Below are 21,857 nucleotides of genomic sequence, written 5' to 3'. Positions count from 1 at the left end.
TAGCAGGTTCACAGCTATGGAGATTCCTGGCTGATTCTGGAACTTGGGGAGAGGGTGTTTGGAAGCACCTGGGGAGGGAGTGAATACATGGAAGGCCAGGGAACCAGGGAAGCTTGGGAGAACCATTGCAGTTGTAATAGCATTTGTGCTGAAACCTTTGTGTGTGCTGCATGTAAAGTTTTCCACCTAAACCAATGAGGCCTGGTCCCACTGAGAATTGTATATGTATTATTATTTTTATTATTTAGTTAGTTAATATTAAAAACTGCCTAAATAAACATGCCCTCTCCAATTAATTCAGTTTCTAATGATGAGAGATCTTTGGGAACTCAGCAATGAGAGCAAAAACAAATCATTATTTTACAGGAGTAAAAATAATTTCTTTATATTATCTCATATATAGGAACATTTGTTGCCACTCTTGGAGCTCCTACTAATTTGGTCACATCTGAGGTAACAGCCAGAGGATTCCGTGTTAGCTGGACCCATGCACCTGGCAAGGTGGAAAAATACAGAGTTGTGTACTATCCCACTAGAGGAGGCCAACCAGAGGAGGTAATGGAGGGGAAAATTTTCAGTTACATGATTGTGAAAACTTCTAGTAGACATAATAGAAAGAATTCACCAGTTGGGAATGAGAGCACTTGATCACAGGCCTGATGCTGCTTCCATTTAAGGGTACATCTACACAGTCAGTGGTAGGCCGTGACAGCAAGTCTCTGAGCCCAGGTCGACAGACTCAGACTGGTGGGACTTGCACTATTGCACTAAAAGTAGCTGTGTAGACAGAACTTTAAAATGCAACTTGGGCTGAAGCACAGGCTCTGAGGCCCGCTTCAGAGCCTGAGCTCCATTTCAAGCCACAACGTGTACACTGCTATTTTTAGCTCGGTAGCGTGAGTCCATGAACCCAAGTACATTGACTCAGGCTTGGAGGCTTGCTACCACAGGCTGTGTAAACATGCACCACAGTCTGTGATTACATTGTTCAAGGATAGGACCTAAAATCCAATAGGTAAACTGTGTTTTTATTTATACATCAGCTTTCCTTGTTGGACCAACTCTGTATGATGCTATTTCAAAGGATGCAGGACCAGAAAGGGGCAGAAGGGATAGAGTTTGAGCTTTGGAAACATAACTTATTTTAAAAAAACCCACGGATGTAGAGTTGGGAATCTGGCTAAAACTGACCAGTACGGGGGCCAGATGGATATTTATTATTTGTGTGGCACCAACAGTTCACTAAGTGCTTTGGAGGTAGTGTGAAAACAAGGACACTGCATGAAAAAGTTTACAACTTAATCAGACAACTTTCAGGACAGGATGGGAAGGGTTGGAGAGTGGAGACAGGACAACAAAAGCAATATAATGAAAGGGTGAGGTTAAATGCGTTTTATTTTTTGAAGATATTTTGTTTTATTTTGGGGGTTTTGTTGTCGTGGTGTGTGTGTGTGTGTACACAGGTATGTGCATGCAGTACTATAATGAAATTTTGAATTACATAATAAATATATCAGAAAGTGACACCTCAGAGACTAACAAATTTATTTGAGCCTAAGCTTTCATGATGCATCCGATGAGGTGAGCTGTAGCTCACGAAAGCTTATGCTCAAATAAATTGGTGAGTCTCTAAGGTACCACAAGTACTCCTTTTCTTTTTGCGAATACAGACTAACACGGCTGCTACTCTGAAATGTATCAGAAAGTGTCCATTAATTTCCATTATGTTAATTGTATTTTTAACATTTCCTTTGATCCAAAGTGCTGCTTTGTATTGCCTTAAGACTCCTCGTTATGCATATTTTTGCCATTCTGTTTCCTGGCTACTATACTGTATACTAAGATACAAATGTCATTTTTGCCCTGTTAAACATAGATAGATTAACATTTATGTATCATGCCAAGGACTGTCTTAGAAATACGACAGATAAAACAAACTGATAAGATGGATTAAATAGTAATAAAATTAATTTATTTTATACTTATTTCATTGCATTTTTCCCCAAACAGGTAGTGGTGGATGGAAGTGTATCAACAGCAGTTCTGAAAAACCTAATGTCTCTAACTGAATATCAGATAGCTGTGTTTGCTATATATATAAGTGCTGCAAGTGAGGGCCTCCGTGGTAGTGAAACTACACGTAAGTATCCTCACTCAATTTGTTATGGACCTGACTCAGTAATACTGAACGCTGGGTGACTAGGCACTGCTCAGTGTGAGTAAGGGATGCAGAATCAAGTCTTTTTTTCTCTTCAGCTCTTTTTATTAGTAATGTCCGACATTTATTTATTAGATTTGGGCCTGAACTAAAGACTTGGGTCCAAATTTTCCCAAACTTTGAGCCAGTTACATTCTCTCTGTAATGGGCCAAACCAAGCCTCTAAATCAGTGCTACTCAAAGTGGTGGTCCGTGGACCGATGCCGGTCCGCGAGCCATCGGCTGCCAGTCTGCGTGCACATTGGAAAAAAAAATTGCCGGTCCCCCACCTCAGATAGCTTGAGAAGCACTGCTCTAAATCATAACACTCCTAGACTTTGGAGCAGTTTGGATCTGAAGCTGGATCTAAACTTTATGGCTTTGGCATACAGCCTTATTTCCACTTTTTGGCCTTAGTTCCTTAAGTGATGATGGGAGGTTCAGTGGATAGGGGACTGTTTGTGACTGGAGAGACAAGTGTTTAATTTCCTGCTCTCCCACAGACTGCCTACATTTCCTTGGGAAGTGACTCTGACTTTCTGTGCCTCAGTTTCCCATCTGTGATAATTGTACTTCCCTACCTCAGGGATGTTGTAAGGATAATTACATTTAACACTGTGAAGTATTCAATAAGTAGTTCTATAACACCTTGTTAGGAATAGGTTAATTTCTGATTCAGCGGGAAGAGTGTCACATACTGAGTCAATAGCATCATTTCCTGTTGCACCTGGTATTCCTTTGAAGTCACCTATTCAAGTTCTGACTAAGCCCAGCCCTGCTTATTTTCTGAGATCCGATCAGATCACAGCCCAAGGTGGTGTGGCTGCAAGCGTTATATAAACAAATCTTTGAGTGTCATAAGTAACAGTCTGAAATGTGTAAGTATTAATCACTGAAGGTTATAAAATATTTGCAGTTTGGAAGTATTTTTCACGATGCCAGTTGAAATCTGTGAAAAATTATACTTTACATTTTTTACCTTTTGTGACACTGACAAAATTAACCACAAATGTGAAAACTATCATATTTGTGTATATAGTACATTAAAAATGACCTTACAGTAGTATGCTGTTTAGATAAATATATTCAGTGCCATAAATGCATAAAATACAGAAAAGTAAGAGAGGAGCCTATCTTTTAATCACTTTGAAAAATGCAAAATAATTATCAAATGTATATTTATTTGAAATTCTTGAAAATTTCTTATACCTATATTTATTCTAGCTACTTTCAAATTTCCTCTTAATGTAATTTTTTTCAGTTATCAGCATTATTGGGTGTCTACCCCAGCTGCAGATTAACTTTGTCTAATATACTCTTAAAGTTTTTACATTTGCAATTAATTTTAATTTGAAAATTGTAGCAGAAGCGCTCTCTCCTTCTTCCCATCTTTTTGTCCCCCTTCTCTCTCTCTCTCCTTATTATTTATTACTTGTTTTATTGGAGCACCTAGGAAACTTAGTCATGGACCAGGACCCCATTGTGCTAGGTTCTGTACAAACCCAGAACAAAAAGATTGTCCTTACCCCAGAGAGCTTACAGATAAGTATAAAACAAGAGACAACAGACAGAAATGGACAGACAAGGTAGTACAAGGAAGCAATGAGATAATATTGGTCTTCATGATGGACAATGGTTCCAGCACACCAGTACCCTATCTGTTATCAAACTTTTTGTAGGCATCACCAGAAAGGAGAGTTTTAAGGAGGGCTTGGAAGGATAATGAGGTAGCTTTGCAGTTGTTTATGGGGACCTCCTCCCAAGCATGAGGCGCAGCATGGGGGAAAGGATGAAAGTGCTTGTTTGAAAACTTAACAAGTGGCCAATGAAGACTGGTGTCATGGGCCAATTGGAGGCAGGAGTCAATGGCTCGATAGTGATTGAGAGATGGTAGGGAGGGTGAGGATAGGGCATGAAGGGCCTTGAAAGTGAAGACAAGTAGCTTATGTTTGATACAATAGAAAAGGTAGAGCCAGTGGAGGGAGTCAAAGAAAGGGATGACATGGTCAAAGCAACAGGCTAGGAAAATGATCTTAGCAGCAGCATTTAGAATGGATATGAGCTGGGCAAGATTGTATTTGTCAAGGCCAGAGAGAAGGATGTTGCAATAGTAGAGATGTGAGCCATTGCTGGAAATGGCCAAACTTGATTATCATACACATTGTAAGGAGAGTGATCACTTTAGATAAGCTATTACCAGCAGGAGAGTGGGGTGGGGGGAGAGAAAACCTTTTGTAGTGGTAAACACCCATTTTTTCATGCTTTGTGTGTATAAAAAGATCTTCTATACTTTCCACAGCATGCATCTGATGAAGTGAGCTGTAGCTCACGAAAGCTTATGCTCAAATAAATTGGTTAGTCTCTAAGGTGCCACAAGTACTCCTTTTCTTTTTGCGAATACAGACTAACACGGCTATTACTCTGAAACCTGGCAAAATAGAGGGCTATTCTTAAAAGTTAAAGGGAACTTTTCTTTAAAAAAGAAACCCAGATTAGTTCTATGCTCCAATGGCACCGCCATAATTTAATGTGTCAACATGTTCATCCCCTTTAAGGACTTAGTTCAGCCTACTTAGTCACACACTCCTGACTGATGTGCAGGGCTAATTAAGGCAACCCAGGACCCTAGGCACAACCCCATGTTAGAACACAGTCCAGCCTTCTGTTGCTCCTCTTGACCTTGTCCCCTCACCGTGAACATGCCTCCCACACATTGCGGGGGTGAAGAGGTTATTGCCAGGCAGAATTTACCCCCTAAAAATTCAGTGCCCATGTGGCTGCCTATGTGGCTTACCCCTAATGGTGGCTCTACTCACTCTCCACCGCCAATCCTCTCCCCCATGCAGATCTAGAAGAGAGGTGGGGTGGGACCTGTGCATGGAGCAGTTTGGTCCAACTATATCTGTTAAACTGTTGAGGATTCTCCCAAGGGAAAGGGTAGAAGTCTTTGCTCTTGTAGGATTGAAAATCTGACTGGGGCAAAATACTAGAAATGTTCTGTAAGAACAACCCAACCCTGTCTGGGGACTTGGATAGATGACAAAGCCCTTTTCCCAGCTCTCTAATTCAGAGATCTTTTTATAGCTCTTTGTTATTACGTCAAACAGTGTTTCCAGTGTTTACTCTGCTGGATTTCTTTGTGTTTCCGATAGTCAAACAAAATTTTATGAAATGTTAAGCAAGTTTTTTTAGATGCAATTGAAAAACATGTACCTCTTTCTGTCACAGTTGCTTTGCCTACAGCATCAAATCTGCAATTGTATGATGTGTCACAGAGCAGCATGAGAGCAAAGTGGAATGGAGTAGTGGGTGCCACTGGTTATATGATCCTATATGCTCCCCTCACAGAGGGACTGGCAGCAGATGAAAAGGAGGTGATGTATTTAGCTTTCATTTGGATTCTAGCTATTCAAAAACATAACATTTAAAGAACAAAATGTCAGATGGTCCTTAGCTTCAAATCTTGTCTATTTCCTAGCTTTTAAAGTACCATACATGTTACTGACTTTCTATGCAAACTGCATGCCAAGTAGTTATTTTTAATTTTCAGTACTTTCAAATTTGTCCTCATTAGAACAGAAGAAATGCCACAAGTTATAGCTGAGATAAAGGGAGTCTCTTGGACTCATGAGGCAATATTTTATCATAGCATGAAGGCAAAAATGCAAACACAGGAAAAAAAGAAAGCAAAACACAAATGACTTGATCTTTCTGAAAAATGGATTTAGAAGATCATGAAGTTTTAGTCTTTTTGCTTACAGTTGGACTTTTAAAAAAGTAAATCTAACACTAATATAGTGTTAGTGCAGTCTTAGGGCTAAGATTTAAAATTGTTTTATGCTCCATTGACTGTATATGAAATTAAGAGTATTTTATATAAGGACTCACTGACAGCAGGCAAATGCATGCAACATTCTGGAAAGGGTGTAGGAAGCCACTGAGAGCTCGAATAGACTTGTGTTCTTTGCAGAATGAGTAGCTATGATCAGGTAGCCCTCTTGAAAATGGGGCCTCATTGAAAGCTAGCTGACATCAGCAAAACTGAGCCTCACCCTGTCAAAAGATCTTTCAATCAATAAATCAGCCCTGTTAATGCGGCACCTACTGAAGGAGCTCAAGGGGAAAATGGTATACACCTGAAATAGCAAAAAGCAAAACCAAGCCTCAGCCTGTAGACAGACTTCTGATTAATGAGGCAGAGTCCTTTCCCCTCATTGCAATATTCTCACTTCAGCAGTCATTTGGAGGCCATTAGTTTCCACTGAGCTGGTATAAAGATTCAACAGTCTCTTAGGCATAGATGCATATTGAAGAGAGGTTGAGGGCTGTTTGTTCTGCTGCAACAGAGGGCTATTGTGTTGTTGCTTATGTTACCTTTATATCCTCTCCACCTTCATGTTAGGCATTTCCTTGGGGTGTTTGTCTTTTAGACAATTTTAGGTATTTCATTGCTCTATGCAATAACAAAACTGTTCACTGGCCCAAGTTCTGTGTTCAGGTACAGCTGATCAATTTCTTTGAGTCAACACAGAGCAAGATTTGACTCTACCAATTTCCTGTTTAACTACAGTGCTCAGAAGCCCCTGTTGAGCAAAGCACTTGAGCACATGCCTAACTTTAAGCACATGAATAGTGCCATTGACTCTCAAAGGATTAGTTGTGTGCCGAAAGTTAAGTGCTCTGCTGAATTGGAGCCTAAATGGGCATATTGTAGCCCTTTACTTTTATTCAGTTTTATTGCATTTACCAGCTCTATAAAAATATGCTCTGTCCCTATTGAATATACTTTTCTCCTATACAAAAATGCTCCTGGCTTGTTTTTCTCCACTCATGAGCTAGTTTAGAAATAATGTGTCTATTATTCATATTACCTTTAGATGAAAATTGGAGAGGCCTTGACAGATATTGAACTGGATGGATTATTGCCTAACACAGAATATACAGTCACAGTTTATGCGATGTTTGGAGAAGAAGCTAGTGACCCCCTGACAGGACAAGAAACAACATGTAGGTCAGACACATCTGTATTCACTATACAGCAGTAATAAAACTCCAGGAGGTCTTTGTATGTATGAAAATAGATCTCAGATTTTAAAATCTGTATAGAGGAGTAACTGAGAGGAGATCATACTGTGCATTATGGTTTGGATGAGTTCAGTTTCCTGCTGCTGCTATTTAATTTAGACAGAGTACTGTATATTATAGGACCAGGTACAGTATATAATTCTCCACAAAAGAGCATGTTTTCCATAGACCAGATTCTAATACCTTTACTTATTTGGGTAGTGTCTTGTGCTATTGATTTCAGTGGAACTAATTGCACAGGAAGATACTACTCAGCATGAGTGAGGGTGGCAGAAGCTGGCCATATATTATTATTTTATTTTATTACCTAGGACTACCTTGTGGTTTTGTGGCGCTGCCCTGCCTTTTCCCTCCCTTTTTTCTCTCTCCCTTTTTAGCGTCTTGTTCCCCAGGGGGTCCAGGAATGAGTAGCACCAGCTCTTCCTCGCTCACAAGCACCACTATTGAGAGCAGTCTTTGTGCAGCTGTACAAGTGGGAAGGGAAGTGTCTTGCTTTCCCCTTGGGAAGGGTTGCTCTCAATCTGACACATGATACCAGATTTTGACTGGCCACCTTTTAAAATGAAAATTAATGATCTGATTAGACTTCGTTTGCTGTGAGGACATTATTAGTATCAGCTATTTACTTTTCTTCTTCAATTAATATACTTAGTTATTATTTACGTATTACCGTTGGGGCACATAGCTCTTCACAGACAACTGTACAATCTAGAACAGGTAGCTAACCCAGCAAATTAAGACATCAGATGGTTGGGGATGTAAGGGAATAATGCAGTGAGAAGATGGAGAAGGTAGGGAAGCCCTCTGATAAGAGAGTAAAGTTCACCTGGATCATAACAGAGGACTGCAAACCAAAGAGATCCAGAATTAATAATACTTGAGGCACCAGGAAGGGACCTGTGAGAGGCCAGGTGGCTGTTCTTGGACCACTGTTGTTTCTCCTTTGTAGGTGGGAGATTGGTTGATGGAATTAAAAAGAGCACATGTGCCCCCAGGTAACTTCCTGTAGGTCCTTCTGTTTTTTCTGTTTACAACAGATCACATTTATAACAGGTTGTTGAAATGTGGGCTTCAGGGTGCATGGTCCCATTCTGTTTTCTGACCCTATCACTTACTTTTTTCTTTCAGCCACAGGTATTGCTAGCTCTCAGTACTAGCACCAGGGTGGTCTTTGGCCAGTGCTGGTATTTAGTTGCTAATCAAGGGTCAGAACCCGCCAAAGTTCAATGGGCGGATGAGGGCTCCCCGTCACCAAGAACAGCATCTTCCAGCTGAACGCTGCTATCTCTAGGAGAGAGGGAGAGAAGGCAACAGTAGCCCTAGTGCGGGACAGAACCCCTTTTGGAAAAAGGAGCAGGAGGAGCCTCCTGCAGAACTAAGGGTTGGAGAGCACCCTCATTTATGATAGGTAGCATGTTTTTAATAGGCAGTAAATGCCAGGCAGTCCAGGTTCTGTTCTCTCCTTGCTTTACTGGATCTGCATAGATCTGGATGCCTGCTCCCTGCACAGCTTCTACCCATGGGACAGAATGGAACCCAGAAACGGGCGACAGTACCCGCGCCCTCCCCCACAGGGGAGGGGAAACCAGGAAGCAGACTGTGACTGTATATGTAGCATAGTCCCCTCTTCCACCCCTTTACACCAGCCGATCAGTATACAGCGGGAAGAAGGCCTTAACTGCTTGGCGAACACTCCATTCATATGTAATCTTGCCTACAGAGGAATCGCCTATGTAATCAGGGACAAATGTAATAAGTGTTGAACAGCTAGCAGCTCTGTCGATCTTGTCAGTTCCCTTTGCCCAAGAACTGGAGAAATCTCTGGTCAGATGTTCCATTAGACTTATGGAAGGCTAACTTTCATCTAACTTTCTTATATGCTGAAGAGAAACCATCCTGAATTCACTTAACTTCTTATCTTAGAAACCTTTTTCCCTTTGCTAAGGTCTTTAAAAAACAAACTGGTTTTTGTCAGTCCTGAAACTTCCACAATAAGTTAAGTATTCTGTGAACATATACAGTGTGCATTTACCCTTCTGCTGAACGTGGATTAGGAAAATATGAAGGTAACGTAATGGATTTGTGAATGAAGTTTGGTGTTAACTAAAGCTGAACTAATAATGGAAATGTTTTCACTAATATTCATTTGAATTTACCATGTTTGCCATCCTTTTGTTTTCACTTTCTGCAAATATTTGACTGAGCATCACTAGCATAAAAAGATGTGAAAAATGAATTTTGAGGTCAAATATTCTCCATATATGAATTGTTACGGTGTATTTGCATTTAACACTTGCAATTCCCTTTGTGGTTAGCTATAAACATCACCCAGCATTGTCTGTTTCTTGATTAGATGACTTTTGAAACTACCATATAATCATTTAAAAGGTGCCATTTCCACTAACAAACACATGGAGCACAGATACAGTTAACACAAATCAATTTACAAATCCAAACGCACAGGTGAGGAAAATGTTGTATGGTATAAATCCAACTCTGCTATCCAGCAGCAAGCAGGATCCCCACTTCCATTTCTTTCAATTTCAATATTCAACAGTGATGATGGCACTTATACTTGCTAATGCTTTAGCCTCTGATTCAGCAAAGCAGTTAACCACATACTTAACTTTAACCACAAATGCAGTCCCATTGAAATCAATGGCACTACACAGCTATTAAATTTCAAGATGTGCTTAAGTACTTTCCTGACTAGTGGTCTAAACTGAAAAGGGTATAGAAACAAAACTGTCAGTCATATTGCTTAATATTATCACTTTTAAAACAGTGTTTCATGTTCATTGTCAAGAGAGAATGTGCTTAGTGGATGAAATAAAAGACAGAACTATTTTCATGACTGTAACTATTTATTTTTCAAGTGCCTTTAAGTCCACCCAGGAACTTGAGATTTTCAGACATCGGACACAGCACTTCTAGGATAACATGGGATCCTGCTTCCGAAAACGTAAATGGTTATCGTATTATGTATGTTAAAACTGATGGGACAGAAACCAATGAGGTAAGCAGTTAATAATGTACCATAGTCTTACTTTTAAGTGTAATTTCTGTAAACAAATCAGATCTTTCAAGCTGTAACAAAAGATTTACTTGTAATTTTCAAACTCTGTGCATGGAACATTATGCTTAATACAGGGAATGTATTCAGAGTGCGTCACACCCATGTGGGATCTGATCCTGCAAAACCTTACTTGCATGAGCACTCCTTCCTTATGCTCATAGTAAAGTGAATGGAACTATTCAGGTAAGTAAGTGTTTGTAGGATCTAACCTTTGACCTAAGTCAGTGGTTCTCAAACTTTTGTACGGGTGACCCCTTTCACACAGCTAGCGTCTGAGTGCGACCCCCCACCCTTTATAAATTTAAAACACTTTTTTATGTTTAACGCTATTATAAATGCTGGAGGCAAAACGGGGTTTGAGGTGGAGGCTGACAGCTCGCGAACCCCCACGTAATAATCTCACAACCCCCTGAGGGGTCCCAACCCCCCAGTTTGAGAACCCCTGACCTAAGTGGACAGTATCCAAAATACCTACTGTGGATCAGACCAGATAATGAAGCTCCCAGACTTCTGTGAGCTCTGAGTTTAAGCTCATTTTTAAAAGAAATTTACCCAAAAACATGGCTGCCTGGGATTTTACTACGTTTTGTTAATTTTATTGCTATAGTTACATATAAGAGGAAAAACTGACTTCCAACAGAAGTAGGATTTGGCTCAGAATAGGTATGAGTGTTTTCTTTAGGCAGGATATCACTTGACTTTAACAACCTATTTCAGACTTGGACTCTCAGGGTATGTCTACACTACAGTCAGATACCCGTGGGCTGGCCCATGCCAGCTGACTCGGGTTCATGGGACATGGGCTGCAGGGCTGTTTAACTGCACTGTAGACTTCCGGGCCCAGTCTGGAGCCCAGGCTTTAGGACCCTGTAAAGTGAGCCTGAATCAACAGGCCCAGGGGCAGCCATGGGTTTTGAATTGCAGTGTAGACATTCCCTTAGTTATAATACTTAGTTTATCAATCTGACATCTGCATTGTAACTAGAAGAACTTTCCTTATAGCTTTCACCAGCCTATGCACCATTAGCAGCCTCTCTAAATGGAATGAAACATCATAATACAAAAATCAGACAAAATATATGAAAAACGTTTAAATAAATAGTTGCAGTAAATGGAGCCAATCATATAAACAGACCATATCCTGTACAAATAAAATATGGTATAAAAGCCTCTGACATTAGCCTGTGGCTATGACTATTAAGAGTTGTCAGTTCTTTCTTACAAATGGGATAAATATCCATATTAAACTGAGACAGGTTACCCCCAAGTTTGGAAGACAATGTACCTCATGGGTGGAAAAGCTATAAGTAGTTTTTCCATGTCTTTTAACATTTGTCAATAAATTAAGCTTCACTTAATCCCATTCTGTAGTTGATTTATAATCTGGGCATCTCTGAGGTTTTTAATGTCTGTCTAAACCATCACCATGGTATGTGAACATCTCAGATACATAGTAGTGTAATATGCATACTTTATATGGTGAGAGCTTGATATGTAATGTGTTGGTGATATATATTCTTCAGTTTTCTTGCTCATAAAATAGGTCGCATATTTTTTCCAGTTTGCTTTGGTTTTGTGTCTTGTTCTTTGTGCCCTGATCTGACTTGACATTGAATGCCCTGATATACAGCTAGCTTATGCAGCTTTCTGAGGTTTATGCCTCCTTTAATGCCACATTAAATGTACTCTGGCTGAAGACCAAAGAAAACTGTCATCATTTTTTATTAGAGGGAGAAGGGGTGTGTCTGTGAGGTAACATCTTTTATAGGACCAACATCTGTTGGTGAAAGAGACAAGCTCTCACCAACAGAAATTGGTCCCATAAAAGATATTATCTCACCTACCTTTTAACTTTAATATCCTGGGACCAACATGGCTACAACAACCCTGTGAACATCTTTTTATGACAAATATTAAACATAAAATACTCATATGTCAGAAATGTCTTTATACTTGTGGCTTCTCTAATTCTCCCTTCCTCCAGTTTGCTACAATCTAGACTATCTAATTTTAATAGGTTTTGATGACCTGGATTTTACCTTCATTCATAATGTAAATGTTGCATATAATTATATAATTCGTGGCTCTTTTCATAATTGCATGGCATTCTCTGTCCATATCCATTAGTAGCCAGCCGACTTGCAGGCACTGATAACGTAAAGGGGTTTTGTTTCCTGTATTCCTAGCACATGACAGTATCTATTACAAATTATTAATTCTGCAGGTGGAAGCTGATCGTGTTTCAACATACACCCTGAAAAGGCTGACATCCCTTACAGAATATACTGTTGCCATTTTTTCCCTCTATGATGAAGGACAGTCTGAGCCGCTGACTGGCAGCTTTACTACAAGTAAGTCTAGCTTTACTACAAGTAAGTCTAAGTTTCCAAGAACACCTTTGATATTCACTTACTTTTTTGGAAAGCAAGACCAGTAACTGTGACAGTTTCCAACCATGATTACAAAATATTGGGGTGTTTTTGCTTTTTTATTCGTTTTGGGAGCACTATACCACTAAAATGTAGCAAATAGCATCTCCACTGTCAGATTACTCGGTGTTTATAAAAAGTAAAAATTTAAGGACTGGAAGGCTTAGTAAATCTAAAATTACTGAACTAAACTTTTTCTTTGCTCTTTTAGACCCTGTAAATTTCTTTGCAGAATCTGCAATGTAGTACTCGTTTTGCAATCTCTCATCTAGCAGTGTAAAGTAGTTGGAAGTTTGCACTCATTCCCTGGAAATGAGCATCTGCATTCTTCTCTCATGAGAAACTTTTTAGTCCTTCAGCTTTATTATGTCCTGACTATGGGACCAAAGCTGCAATCCTTGCTTATGTGAGTAATCCATGACGTCATTAAAATACTCAGGTGACCAAGGATGTAAAGGTTGCAGGAGCAGCGATATTTTGTATCCTTTATTTCTAGTAAAGTAGTAAAATAATTTTTTGACAGAGCTTGCCAGGTCATGCACTCACTTTTATGGCATTTCTCCATATGTCTTTGTGTAACATTATAACATTTGAATGCTACATCAGGTCAATTCCAAGATTTCAATGAATGTTCTAGGCATCAGTGGCCAGAACTCTATTGATTTTTGGGGAAAATTAGAAAACGAAAAGGAGGGAAAAGAGGAGGCATAGTCAAGCCCTGTCATCTGTTTAGCACAGTCACAGATTCAAGTGTCTCTGCAACTGTCTGTAAATCAAATAACTGGTTGATGGCACCCATTACTGTCTAGCATAACAATACCCCTCACTCACCACTGCTCCTCCTCCCAATGGAGTTTAAAATATTGACACCCTGAACTACTCATCTCCAAAGCAAAAAATAACTGAGGGGCAGGGGAAATGGTGCCTGGCATGCACATGCAACCTGTGTGTGTAAGAATGGAAGACCCTGGCATAGGGAAAAGGGACAGATGAAGAGAAATGGGTGCACACACAGCCTTTGCCATGGCAGGTGGGTAAAATGGGGAGCCTAGGTATGCGGGGAAGTGGGAGGAATGAGGGGGCACACAGAACCTCTGATACGGGGAAGATTGGAGGAGATTGCGGGGAGTCCCTGAAATAGAGGGGGATGGGAGGGTGGCACACAGTGAGCTTGTGAGGTGAAATGGAGGGATGCAAGGAGCTGCTGGTGTGTGTAATGAACTCGGCCTACACAAGTTACCCAGCATGGGCGGTGGGTATAATAGGCCAGGGGAGGCTAAGCCTTCCCTGGCACAGCCACTGCTGCCCCGCCGCTGGATGCCCAAGCTGTGGTGGCCCTGCCTTCGCTCCACCTCTTCTCATCCCTGCTCTGCCCCTTCCCCGAAGTCCCCACCGCTGCCTGGTGAGTCCCTCCTCTCCTCCAATGCCTCCCTCTCTGGAGTTGCTTACCGTGTCCCTTCTTTCCTGCGAGACCCCCTCACACCCCCACCCCCGTGGGGGAGCAGGGTGGAGGAGAGGAGGGACATGGCGGGCAGTGGGAGCCTGGCGGAGGAGGGGGGAGGCGAGAAGGGATATAGTGAACGGCAGTGGGAGGGCTGAGCGGGATGGGGCGGGGCCTGGTGCTGAGCGGGGGTGGTGTGTGGGCAGGGCCACAGGAAGAAGAGGCGGGTTAGGGAGCTAGCCTCCCCCAGGGGAAGCTTCACCTGCTGGCCAGGCTGCCAAATAGCGACACCCTTGTTAAAAATAAGATAAAGGGCCTGATCCAGCGAGGTGCTGAGCAGTTTTGGAGGGGTGCTGAATGCCCTCCATTCCTGTGCATTCATAACATGAAGGTGTTTCCATTTGCCCACAGGAAGTATGGATGTAACGAATTGCAAAAGTAAATAACCACATTTTATATTCACAAAGAACATACATACCTCATGTAATAAGCTCTCATTTGTTTTATGAGTCAAGCCTCAAATCTCAGAAGGAGGTTTAGAACCAGACTGACATTTATTAATCTATCCAGGATTTGCATTTATGACTTAAGATGTAGAAGGGTTTTACTCTTCCATCAATTTGTCTGCTCTCTCCACATGCTGTGATGCAGAAATGTGGCCCCTAAACTGTAGTACTATCAGGAATCAAGTTACAGGGCTAGAAAATCCAGTGTTGCTGGCACTGTTAACTAAGAGATGTCTACACAGCAAGAAAAAAAAAAAAGATTTACAGCAGAGAGCCTGAGTCAACTGACTCGGCTGGGGGGGACTCACACTGCGGGGTGAAAAATAGCAGTGTACATATTCCCACTTGGGCTGGGGCCTAGGCTCTGAGACCCTCACCGATGGCTGGGTTTCAAAGCTCAGGTGCCTGCCTGAGCCTGAACGTCGACATGGTTATTTTTAGCCCTCCAGCGCCAGCCTACGTCTGGCAATCCAAGCTCTGAGACTCATTCCTGTGGGGATTTTTATTTATTTATTTATTTATTTATTTATTTATTTATTTATTTTTGCTGTGTAGATGTCGCTTAAGTACAGTTTTTCTGAGCAAAGTATTGTTTTCATAAAACAATAATACCAATAACATTTCCTTTCTCCTACCCTTTGCCTCCCTGCCTAGTTAGACTGTGAGCCATTTCGGGGAAGGAACTGTGTTGTGTTTGTATGATACTTAGCACAGTGGCATCTTGATCTTGGTTGAGGCTTAGAGACAATATCGTAATATAATTAATAACAGGGTGATAATAATGTTGCTCACTCGATGGCTAAGTAAGTATATCAGGATGAAAATACCGAGCCTCCTTGAGAATCACCAAGTGTGAATATAACCAGAGGTACCTTTGATAGCTATCCCCTATGTTCTATTTTGTGTAGGTAGCTATAGCTAAAAAAGTCACAGAAAGTTATAGAGTTTAAGGCCAGAAGGACCCAGCAGATCATCTAGTCTGACCCCCTTTATATCACAGGCCACCCCAGCACCCAGCACCTGCACACCAAACCCAACAACTGAAATGAGACCAAAGTATTACAGCCCACAAAGGGCTTGTTGAACATCACCATTTTGTGTAGTTTTAAGATTTTCACAAATTTTAACTTCTTCTTCTTCTTCTTCTTTCTTTTGCATAACATTGTTCTGCAGAAAAAGTTCCAGCCCCACAGTATGTGGAAATAGATGAAGTATCAACAGATAGTTTTAGAGTCAATTGGAAGCCCATCTCCTCTGATATTGCTCGCTACAGATTGGCATGGACCCCACTGAATGGGGGTGCATCTGAAGAGGTGAGTTTTCTTGACTCTCGTAGGTCCTGGTATGGATGCTACACAAAAGGAAGAGGAAATACATTCCACTTTGAGAGGCCCAGTGCTGTTGAAAATATATTGCCAGCTAAGCAAAGCAAAATCCCAGTAATCTGATGCATGGCAGTTTGACTTATTCAGAGAACAGCCTGGCTTACCATGAAGCCCTCCAAAATTAAACTGAACCAATGTTTCAGCGTCTCTTTGAAGATAAACCCTGAGGGAAGAGAACTCATGGAAATTAGCTACCTAATCTCTAATGCGCCAATTCCCGTAGAATCTGCCTTCCATTCTCTGTTACTCCCAATTCTTGGAATGCTCAAATTCTTCCGCTTTCCAGTGAAAAAGATGAAGGTAAACAAGATGATCACTCCAGGGGCGGGTGGGTGATGTGCCCAGCAAAGGGATGAGCATATGTTCTAGGTTTGTTTAATCAATTGGAAACAGTAAAACTTCCTATAAAACCATAGATTCAAAACATTTGACAAAGTTTACACACAATTAATAAATAAATTACAGTGGTATCCTGTGTTTGTGTTTCTCCTCTTTCCCCTTTCTCTCTCTGTGCTCTACTTTTCACTCTAGATCATCATCATGCATCTCTTTCTCTATAGCTGTGCTTGTCCTCAGGCAACATTTTTAAATGTTTCATCCTTTTAAAAGGTTTTGTTTTGTTTTGTTTTGTTCTCTAGTTCAAGATTTTTTTCTTTATTTATCCTTTCTGCTCGTATTTTTAACCTTTGCTTGTCTACCTTTCATCTCTCTTTGTCCCATTCTCTCTCCACCCCTTTTTCTCTATTCACTGTTTGCCCAGTCTCTCACCGCTTACTCTTTTCTCATTCATCCTTTGCCCTCATTTTTCTACTCAGTGATATGATCCTCTACTGTCCCACCCCACCTCGGTTCCTCTCCTCTTTCTGCTAGCGACTCCACTGTGGAAGGGGAGAGCATCTCCCTATGCACAATGCCATCTGCGGGGGTAGAGGAAGCACTGCCAGATTTGGGTTTTTGGCGGCTCCTCCTCTGTAGCAGAGAAGAAGCCGTGTGAGTAGGACTCAATCCTACTAGTGCAGTGAAGCTGGAGCTTTTCTGGAAAATAGCCTTGCCCTATTTCTGTCTTCCCACACCTGGACGGAGATGCTCGTGTGATGAGATGAATTTCAAGGGTAAGCAAGCAAAAGGAGGAATTTATAAGTGAGCTAGTTGATGGGCCTGTCACGCACTGGAGTTCCCCTGCTCATGAGATGGGTTAGGGTTCCCCTTTTCCTGGACTTACTTTTTACTACGTTTATTTCAAGTACCTACCCTGAAAATGTGGTTGCCAATGAGTCTCTTTGACTGGTGTGTATTTTGGATTGGAGCTTATTATTGTCCTTGTGGTGTTTTTGAAATCACTTTGTGTTAGTCTATATTTATAAAATTATCATGAAATATCTGCTGATATGGGGTCCCTCTCTTATCAGGGAGAATGGTTCACTCATTGGAAAATGCTGCAGAGTGCCGATATTTTTACATTTTAAAATATAAAAAATACCCTGGCTCCTTCATTGTTCTCCTCAGTTGACCTTTGTAATGTGGTCAGGCTACGGATAGCACAATACCTCCAGGCTGCTGCCTCTTTAAACTTCTTTCCCAGTTGCCTTATCAGCCATGCGGTAATACAGCGTACTCACCATCGCTCCCAAGAGCGGTTGCCATTTAACTGGGTAGAGTTAGGGAGCCAAATTCTGAGAGTGATGCGAAAGGGTTTGTAAGTGAGGCCTACTTACACCAACTCTGCCAATGTGTAGCAGAGTCTAGGCTGGTGTAACTTACCCAAAGAGCTGGAATAAGATTTTAAAATGTGCATGATCAAGGATAGCTCTTTGTGTATGTTAGCATAGGGGGTGCACATTATTATACCCTCAATTTGGTTGATTTGCTTGTTACACTCCTCTCTTATGGTCCTTTGGCTTGTTAGTTGTACCAGCATAGACTGCCTGAGGTTCTTTTAGGCTCAATGGTCCAGAGTGGGTGCGGGTGCGTGTGGGTGTGGGTGTACGGGTGGTGTAAATTACACATTGGTAAGTGATGTGAGTCATATGTAAGTTAGCAAGTCCTGGTGAGTCTTGGGTGTCTAAGATGGTTTGACATGCACTATGGGTGGGTGGGGGAAGCTGGAAGAAGGTGTTAGTTATACCAGCTTAGATTCCACGTAGACTCACTCAGACTTGCATCTGAATTTTGCCTAAAAATATCTATGCCAAAAAGTGTTTTGTGCAGGGTGCCAGTTCAAAGTTCTGTACCTTCAGAAGACCAGACCCGCTCCTCGCTGAATTGGGAACAGTCTCTGTATCTGCAGAGCCCAGGAGTCTGTAATGCTTTCGTGGGCCATAAGCCGCCACCACAGGAAATTTTTCCTGGATTTGCGCCTCTTTGTTTATTAAGAAACATTCACACTGCAGCATGTCTTTATGCACAGAATAAAGATATTGTGCTACTTATACTGACTGAGTGCTTCAAAGCCACTGTATACTGAACAAATAGCTTCCCACTTTGCTTGGTTCTCATTACTGGGGTGGTTTTGTTTCCCTTCAGATGATAAGATGAGTGTCCATCCCTAAAAGCCTGCCAGTGTTGCCTCAGGGAGTCATATCAATATTTGCAGTGTGGCCTAAACGCACTGTCCCAAACCCACCTGCCAACCCAGTTCACCAGAACCACTCCTCACTTCCCCTCATCCTGGGGTCAGTCTTGCACAGCCCTCTCCATCTCTGAGTCCCCCTGTATCCACTGTTAGCCGCTGAACTGCCCAATTCCATTTTTAAACATGAAGAAACAGGGAAATCCCCACAGAAAAACTTTATCATACAGTTAATGTTGCTCAAATGCATTTCCTGCCAATGCAATCACTAAAAATAAAGATCACCGCGTAAGACAATCCATGCTTTCCCAACCACACATCGTCATATCCACACAAGTGCCCATAGTCTTCAGCTCAGCAACAAAAACTACCTTTCAGTTCCCTCCTACAAAACACTCAATTCCCCAAATTCACATTCAAATATAGAATCTGAACTCTGACCTTATAATTTCTTAGATTGTAATAACACATTCTTGGTTTTTCAACTACAGGTATATGTATTGGTAAATTACCTTAATTTTGCAGAGGTTAGAGCTAAAGTTTTGTGATTAAGTGAAACATTGAGGAAATGGATGTGTGTTTCGTAGGTACTTGTACTTTGAGGTCGAAAGGGTCCAAGGCTGCTGAGTTGACTAATGTGTTTTGGTATCATGATGTTTGAGTTAGGCCTCTGGGGATCAGTTCCTTGAGTTTTAGTGATTGCTTTCAAATTAAATAAACTTGTTTAGCCTTAACTGTAAGCTAACATTATTTGTGTGGGACATAGTATAAGGTTACATGGCAGAGCAATAAAACTGGCAATAGATTAACTCTAATCTCGATCTATGAACTGAACAAATTATTAGTGAGTAGTTTGGTATATCGGACTGTATATTTTAGGTGCTGAAATCTGTCTTTCCTATAATTCAATAAAGTTTTTATAAAGTTAATCAAATACAACAGTAAAAAGTGGGGAATGGTCTCTCTAGATATTGCTCTGTTTTTTAGGTTGTCTTAGATGGAGACAAGGACACGCATGTTGTTGAGGGTTTGTTATCCGATACGGAGTATGAAGTTTCTTTGCTGGCAGTTTACAGTGATGAAAGTGAAAGTGATGTTGTTGCTGTTCTTGGAACTACACGTAAGACAAAAACTAATGGTTGTATTGTTTTAAAGAGCTTTATATACTTTAAAGTATAATGTATGAAGCTTATGTTTAAAATATAGCCTGTCCCTTGCTTCTAATACTGATTTATCATCAAGGCTTTGGAGACATATTTTGTGCTTTTATTTAATATTGTGTAGTAGAAGGCATCCAACCTGGAAAGGTTTGGCTGCCCTCCCAGCTTAAATAGCATTAGACTGTCTCTGGTTACACGTCTTTGGCTCACAGATTATTTAACATTCTTTGGTCCTAGGCATCAATATTTAGTCTGGGGGAAGGATATTTAATTAAAAGCTATATTAGATTTAGTTTTGGAATGAAAATATTTTAATGTAAACACTTTTCAAAAATATTTGACATTTACTGTGTATCTTTCTCATCCACACATTTGTCATTTAATTGAAATCAGTGGAGTTGCACTGATTTTACACCAGCTGAGGATCTGGCCCTGTATGTTTACATCAGTGCCTGTGCAACTGTCACTGAAGTCAGAAGAAAACATAGATGGCTTATAGTGGACATTGTGGCCAGTGTTTCCAGCTTGGGTGTTTAAAGTCTCTACTTCATGTAGGCATTTAAGCACATCCCTATGCAGCAAAGAAGGACATGGTTAACTTTAAGCATGTGCTTAAAGTACTTTGCTGAACTGAGATGAATTACTGAATCAAACCAGCACCTACACTAAATCCGTATTTAGGTGTACTTTTCTGTATCTTAAAAAATCTCTACTACACTCCCTTTCTGAAATGTGAAAGATGCCCTGACAGCCTCCATCTGTCTGTCTGTCCATGTCTCCATCCATTTCTTTCTTTTCTTACCTGTCTGTCTCCATCCATCTTTTCCATATTTCTTTTCTTCAGTCTGTCTTTCTTTTACCCACCCATCTTTGTGTCTAATCAGTGCTTCCCTTTCTTAACCATCTCTAAAATGGGTTTATTCTGAAAGTTTAAAACTCGACTTCTGAGGCAATCTACAAGCTATTTTTAGCCCTGCAGATTCTCTAAATTATGATGCTCATCTAACAAAGTCCCTTTTCTTTGCAGCAGACATTTCTGAACATGAAAAATAAATATTCATGGGCCTCTGTGCTTTGTTTCTAACAAACGGTCGTCTGTAGTTTTAATGGGAGGACGTGGTTCTTTTGTGCTCAATAAAGCCCTTAGGAAAGAAGAGTAAAGGAGTTTGCACAACAATTTCTTTTCTTGAATATAAAATGAATTTATTAGCGGGCAAGATTATTTAATTTTTGACCAACTGTATAAAGGTGTTAGCACTATGAATTACTACTGAAAACTAGCTTAGGATAGTCTTGCATTGCACACAGTAAGGCGTGAATTGGTGTGTATCCCTTTTGTCTATTAAGTAAGAAAATATAAAAAATCATCAGACAACATTCTTTAGAAGTTCACACACATTTTATTTTCTTTTTTGGGCAGTGACTTGGTTAAGTTGAAACTGTTTTTTCAGTTGTAAACAGGAAAATTTATTTGATTCAAATCGAGGCATACATATATATTTAGTAAACTTTGGCTTGGTCCTGTAACCCTTATTTAGGCAAGAAATCTATACCCATGCATGTAGCCCTTGCATCAGTAGTGCTGATGTTGTTATGTTTAGCTTTGTGTGGCTTGAAAGCTTGTCTGTCCCTCTAATGTCCTGGGACTGACATGGCTATGACTGTGTATAGCAACAACAATGTAATTTGTTGGCCTTGCTAACAACCTTGTTAGTTGTCTCAGCAGACACATTAAATATAAGAATGGGCATGAAACCTGGCCTACCCTCCTAACACTTGAAGGGTGATTCTAGTGGTGGTTGGAAGCTGAAGCTAGACAGATTCAGATTAGAAATAAGGTGCCAATTTTTAACAGTGAGGGTAATTAACCATTGGAACAATTTAGCAAGGGGAGAAGTCTCTAAATCATTGTCTTTCTGGATGTCTTTCTGTTGTTTAAAGAGAAGTCATGGGCATAGGCGCCGGCTTCCTCCGGGCCCAGGGGATGTTCAACCCTCTGCTCCACCCAA

The 21,857-nt window shown here is 40.8% G+C and overlaps 1 protein-coding gene across 4 annotated transcripts in view; it reads left to right on the top strand.

The window, feature by feature from the left end:
• The window catches only part of COL14A1 (collagen type XIV alpha 1 chain), a 175,469-nt gene that overhangs the window by 56,987 nt on the left and 96,625 nt on the right, over nt 1-21,857 (top strand). For all 4 annotated transcript variants that reach the window (XM_073330233.1, XM_073330232.1, XM_073330231.1 and 1 more), the window contains exons 10-17: nt 404-555; nt 2,011-2,140; nt 5,426-5,571; nt 7,075-7,204; nt 10,159-10,298; nt 12,583-12,709; nt 15,908-16,047; nt 19,676-19,808. In XM_073330233.1, the coding sequence (XP_073186334.1) occupies nt 404-555; nt 2,011-2,140; nt 5,426-5,571; nt 7,075-7,204; nt 10,159-10,298; nt 12,583-12,709; nt 15,908-16,047; nt 19,676-19,808 (1,098 nt within the window). The remainder of the gene's footprint in view (nt 1-403; nt 556-2,010; nt 2,141-5,425; nt 5,572-7,074; nt 7,205-10,158; nt 10,299-12,582; nt 12,710-15,907; nt 16,048-19,675; nt 19,809-21,857) is intronic.

This window comes from Lepidochelys kempii, chromosome 2 (assembly GCF_965140265.1).
Source record: "Lepidochelys kempii isolate rLepKem1 chromosome 2, rLepKem1.hap2, whole genome shotgun sequence".
NCBI lineage: Eukaryota > Metazoa > Chordata > Testudines > Cheloniidae > Lepidochelys > Lepidochelys kempii.
The sequence above is the reverse complement of the archived record's forward strand: the minus strand, read 5'-3'. Positions and strand labels throughout refer to the sequence as shown.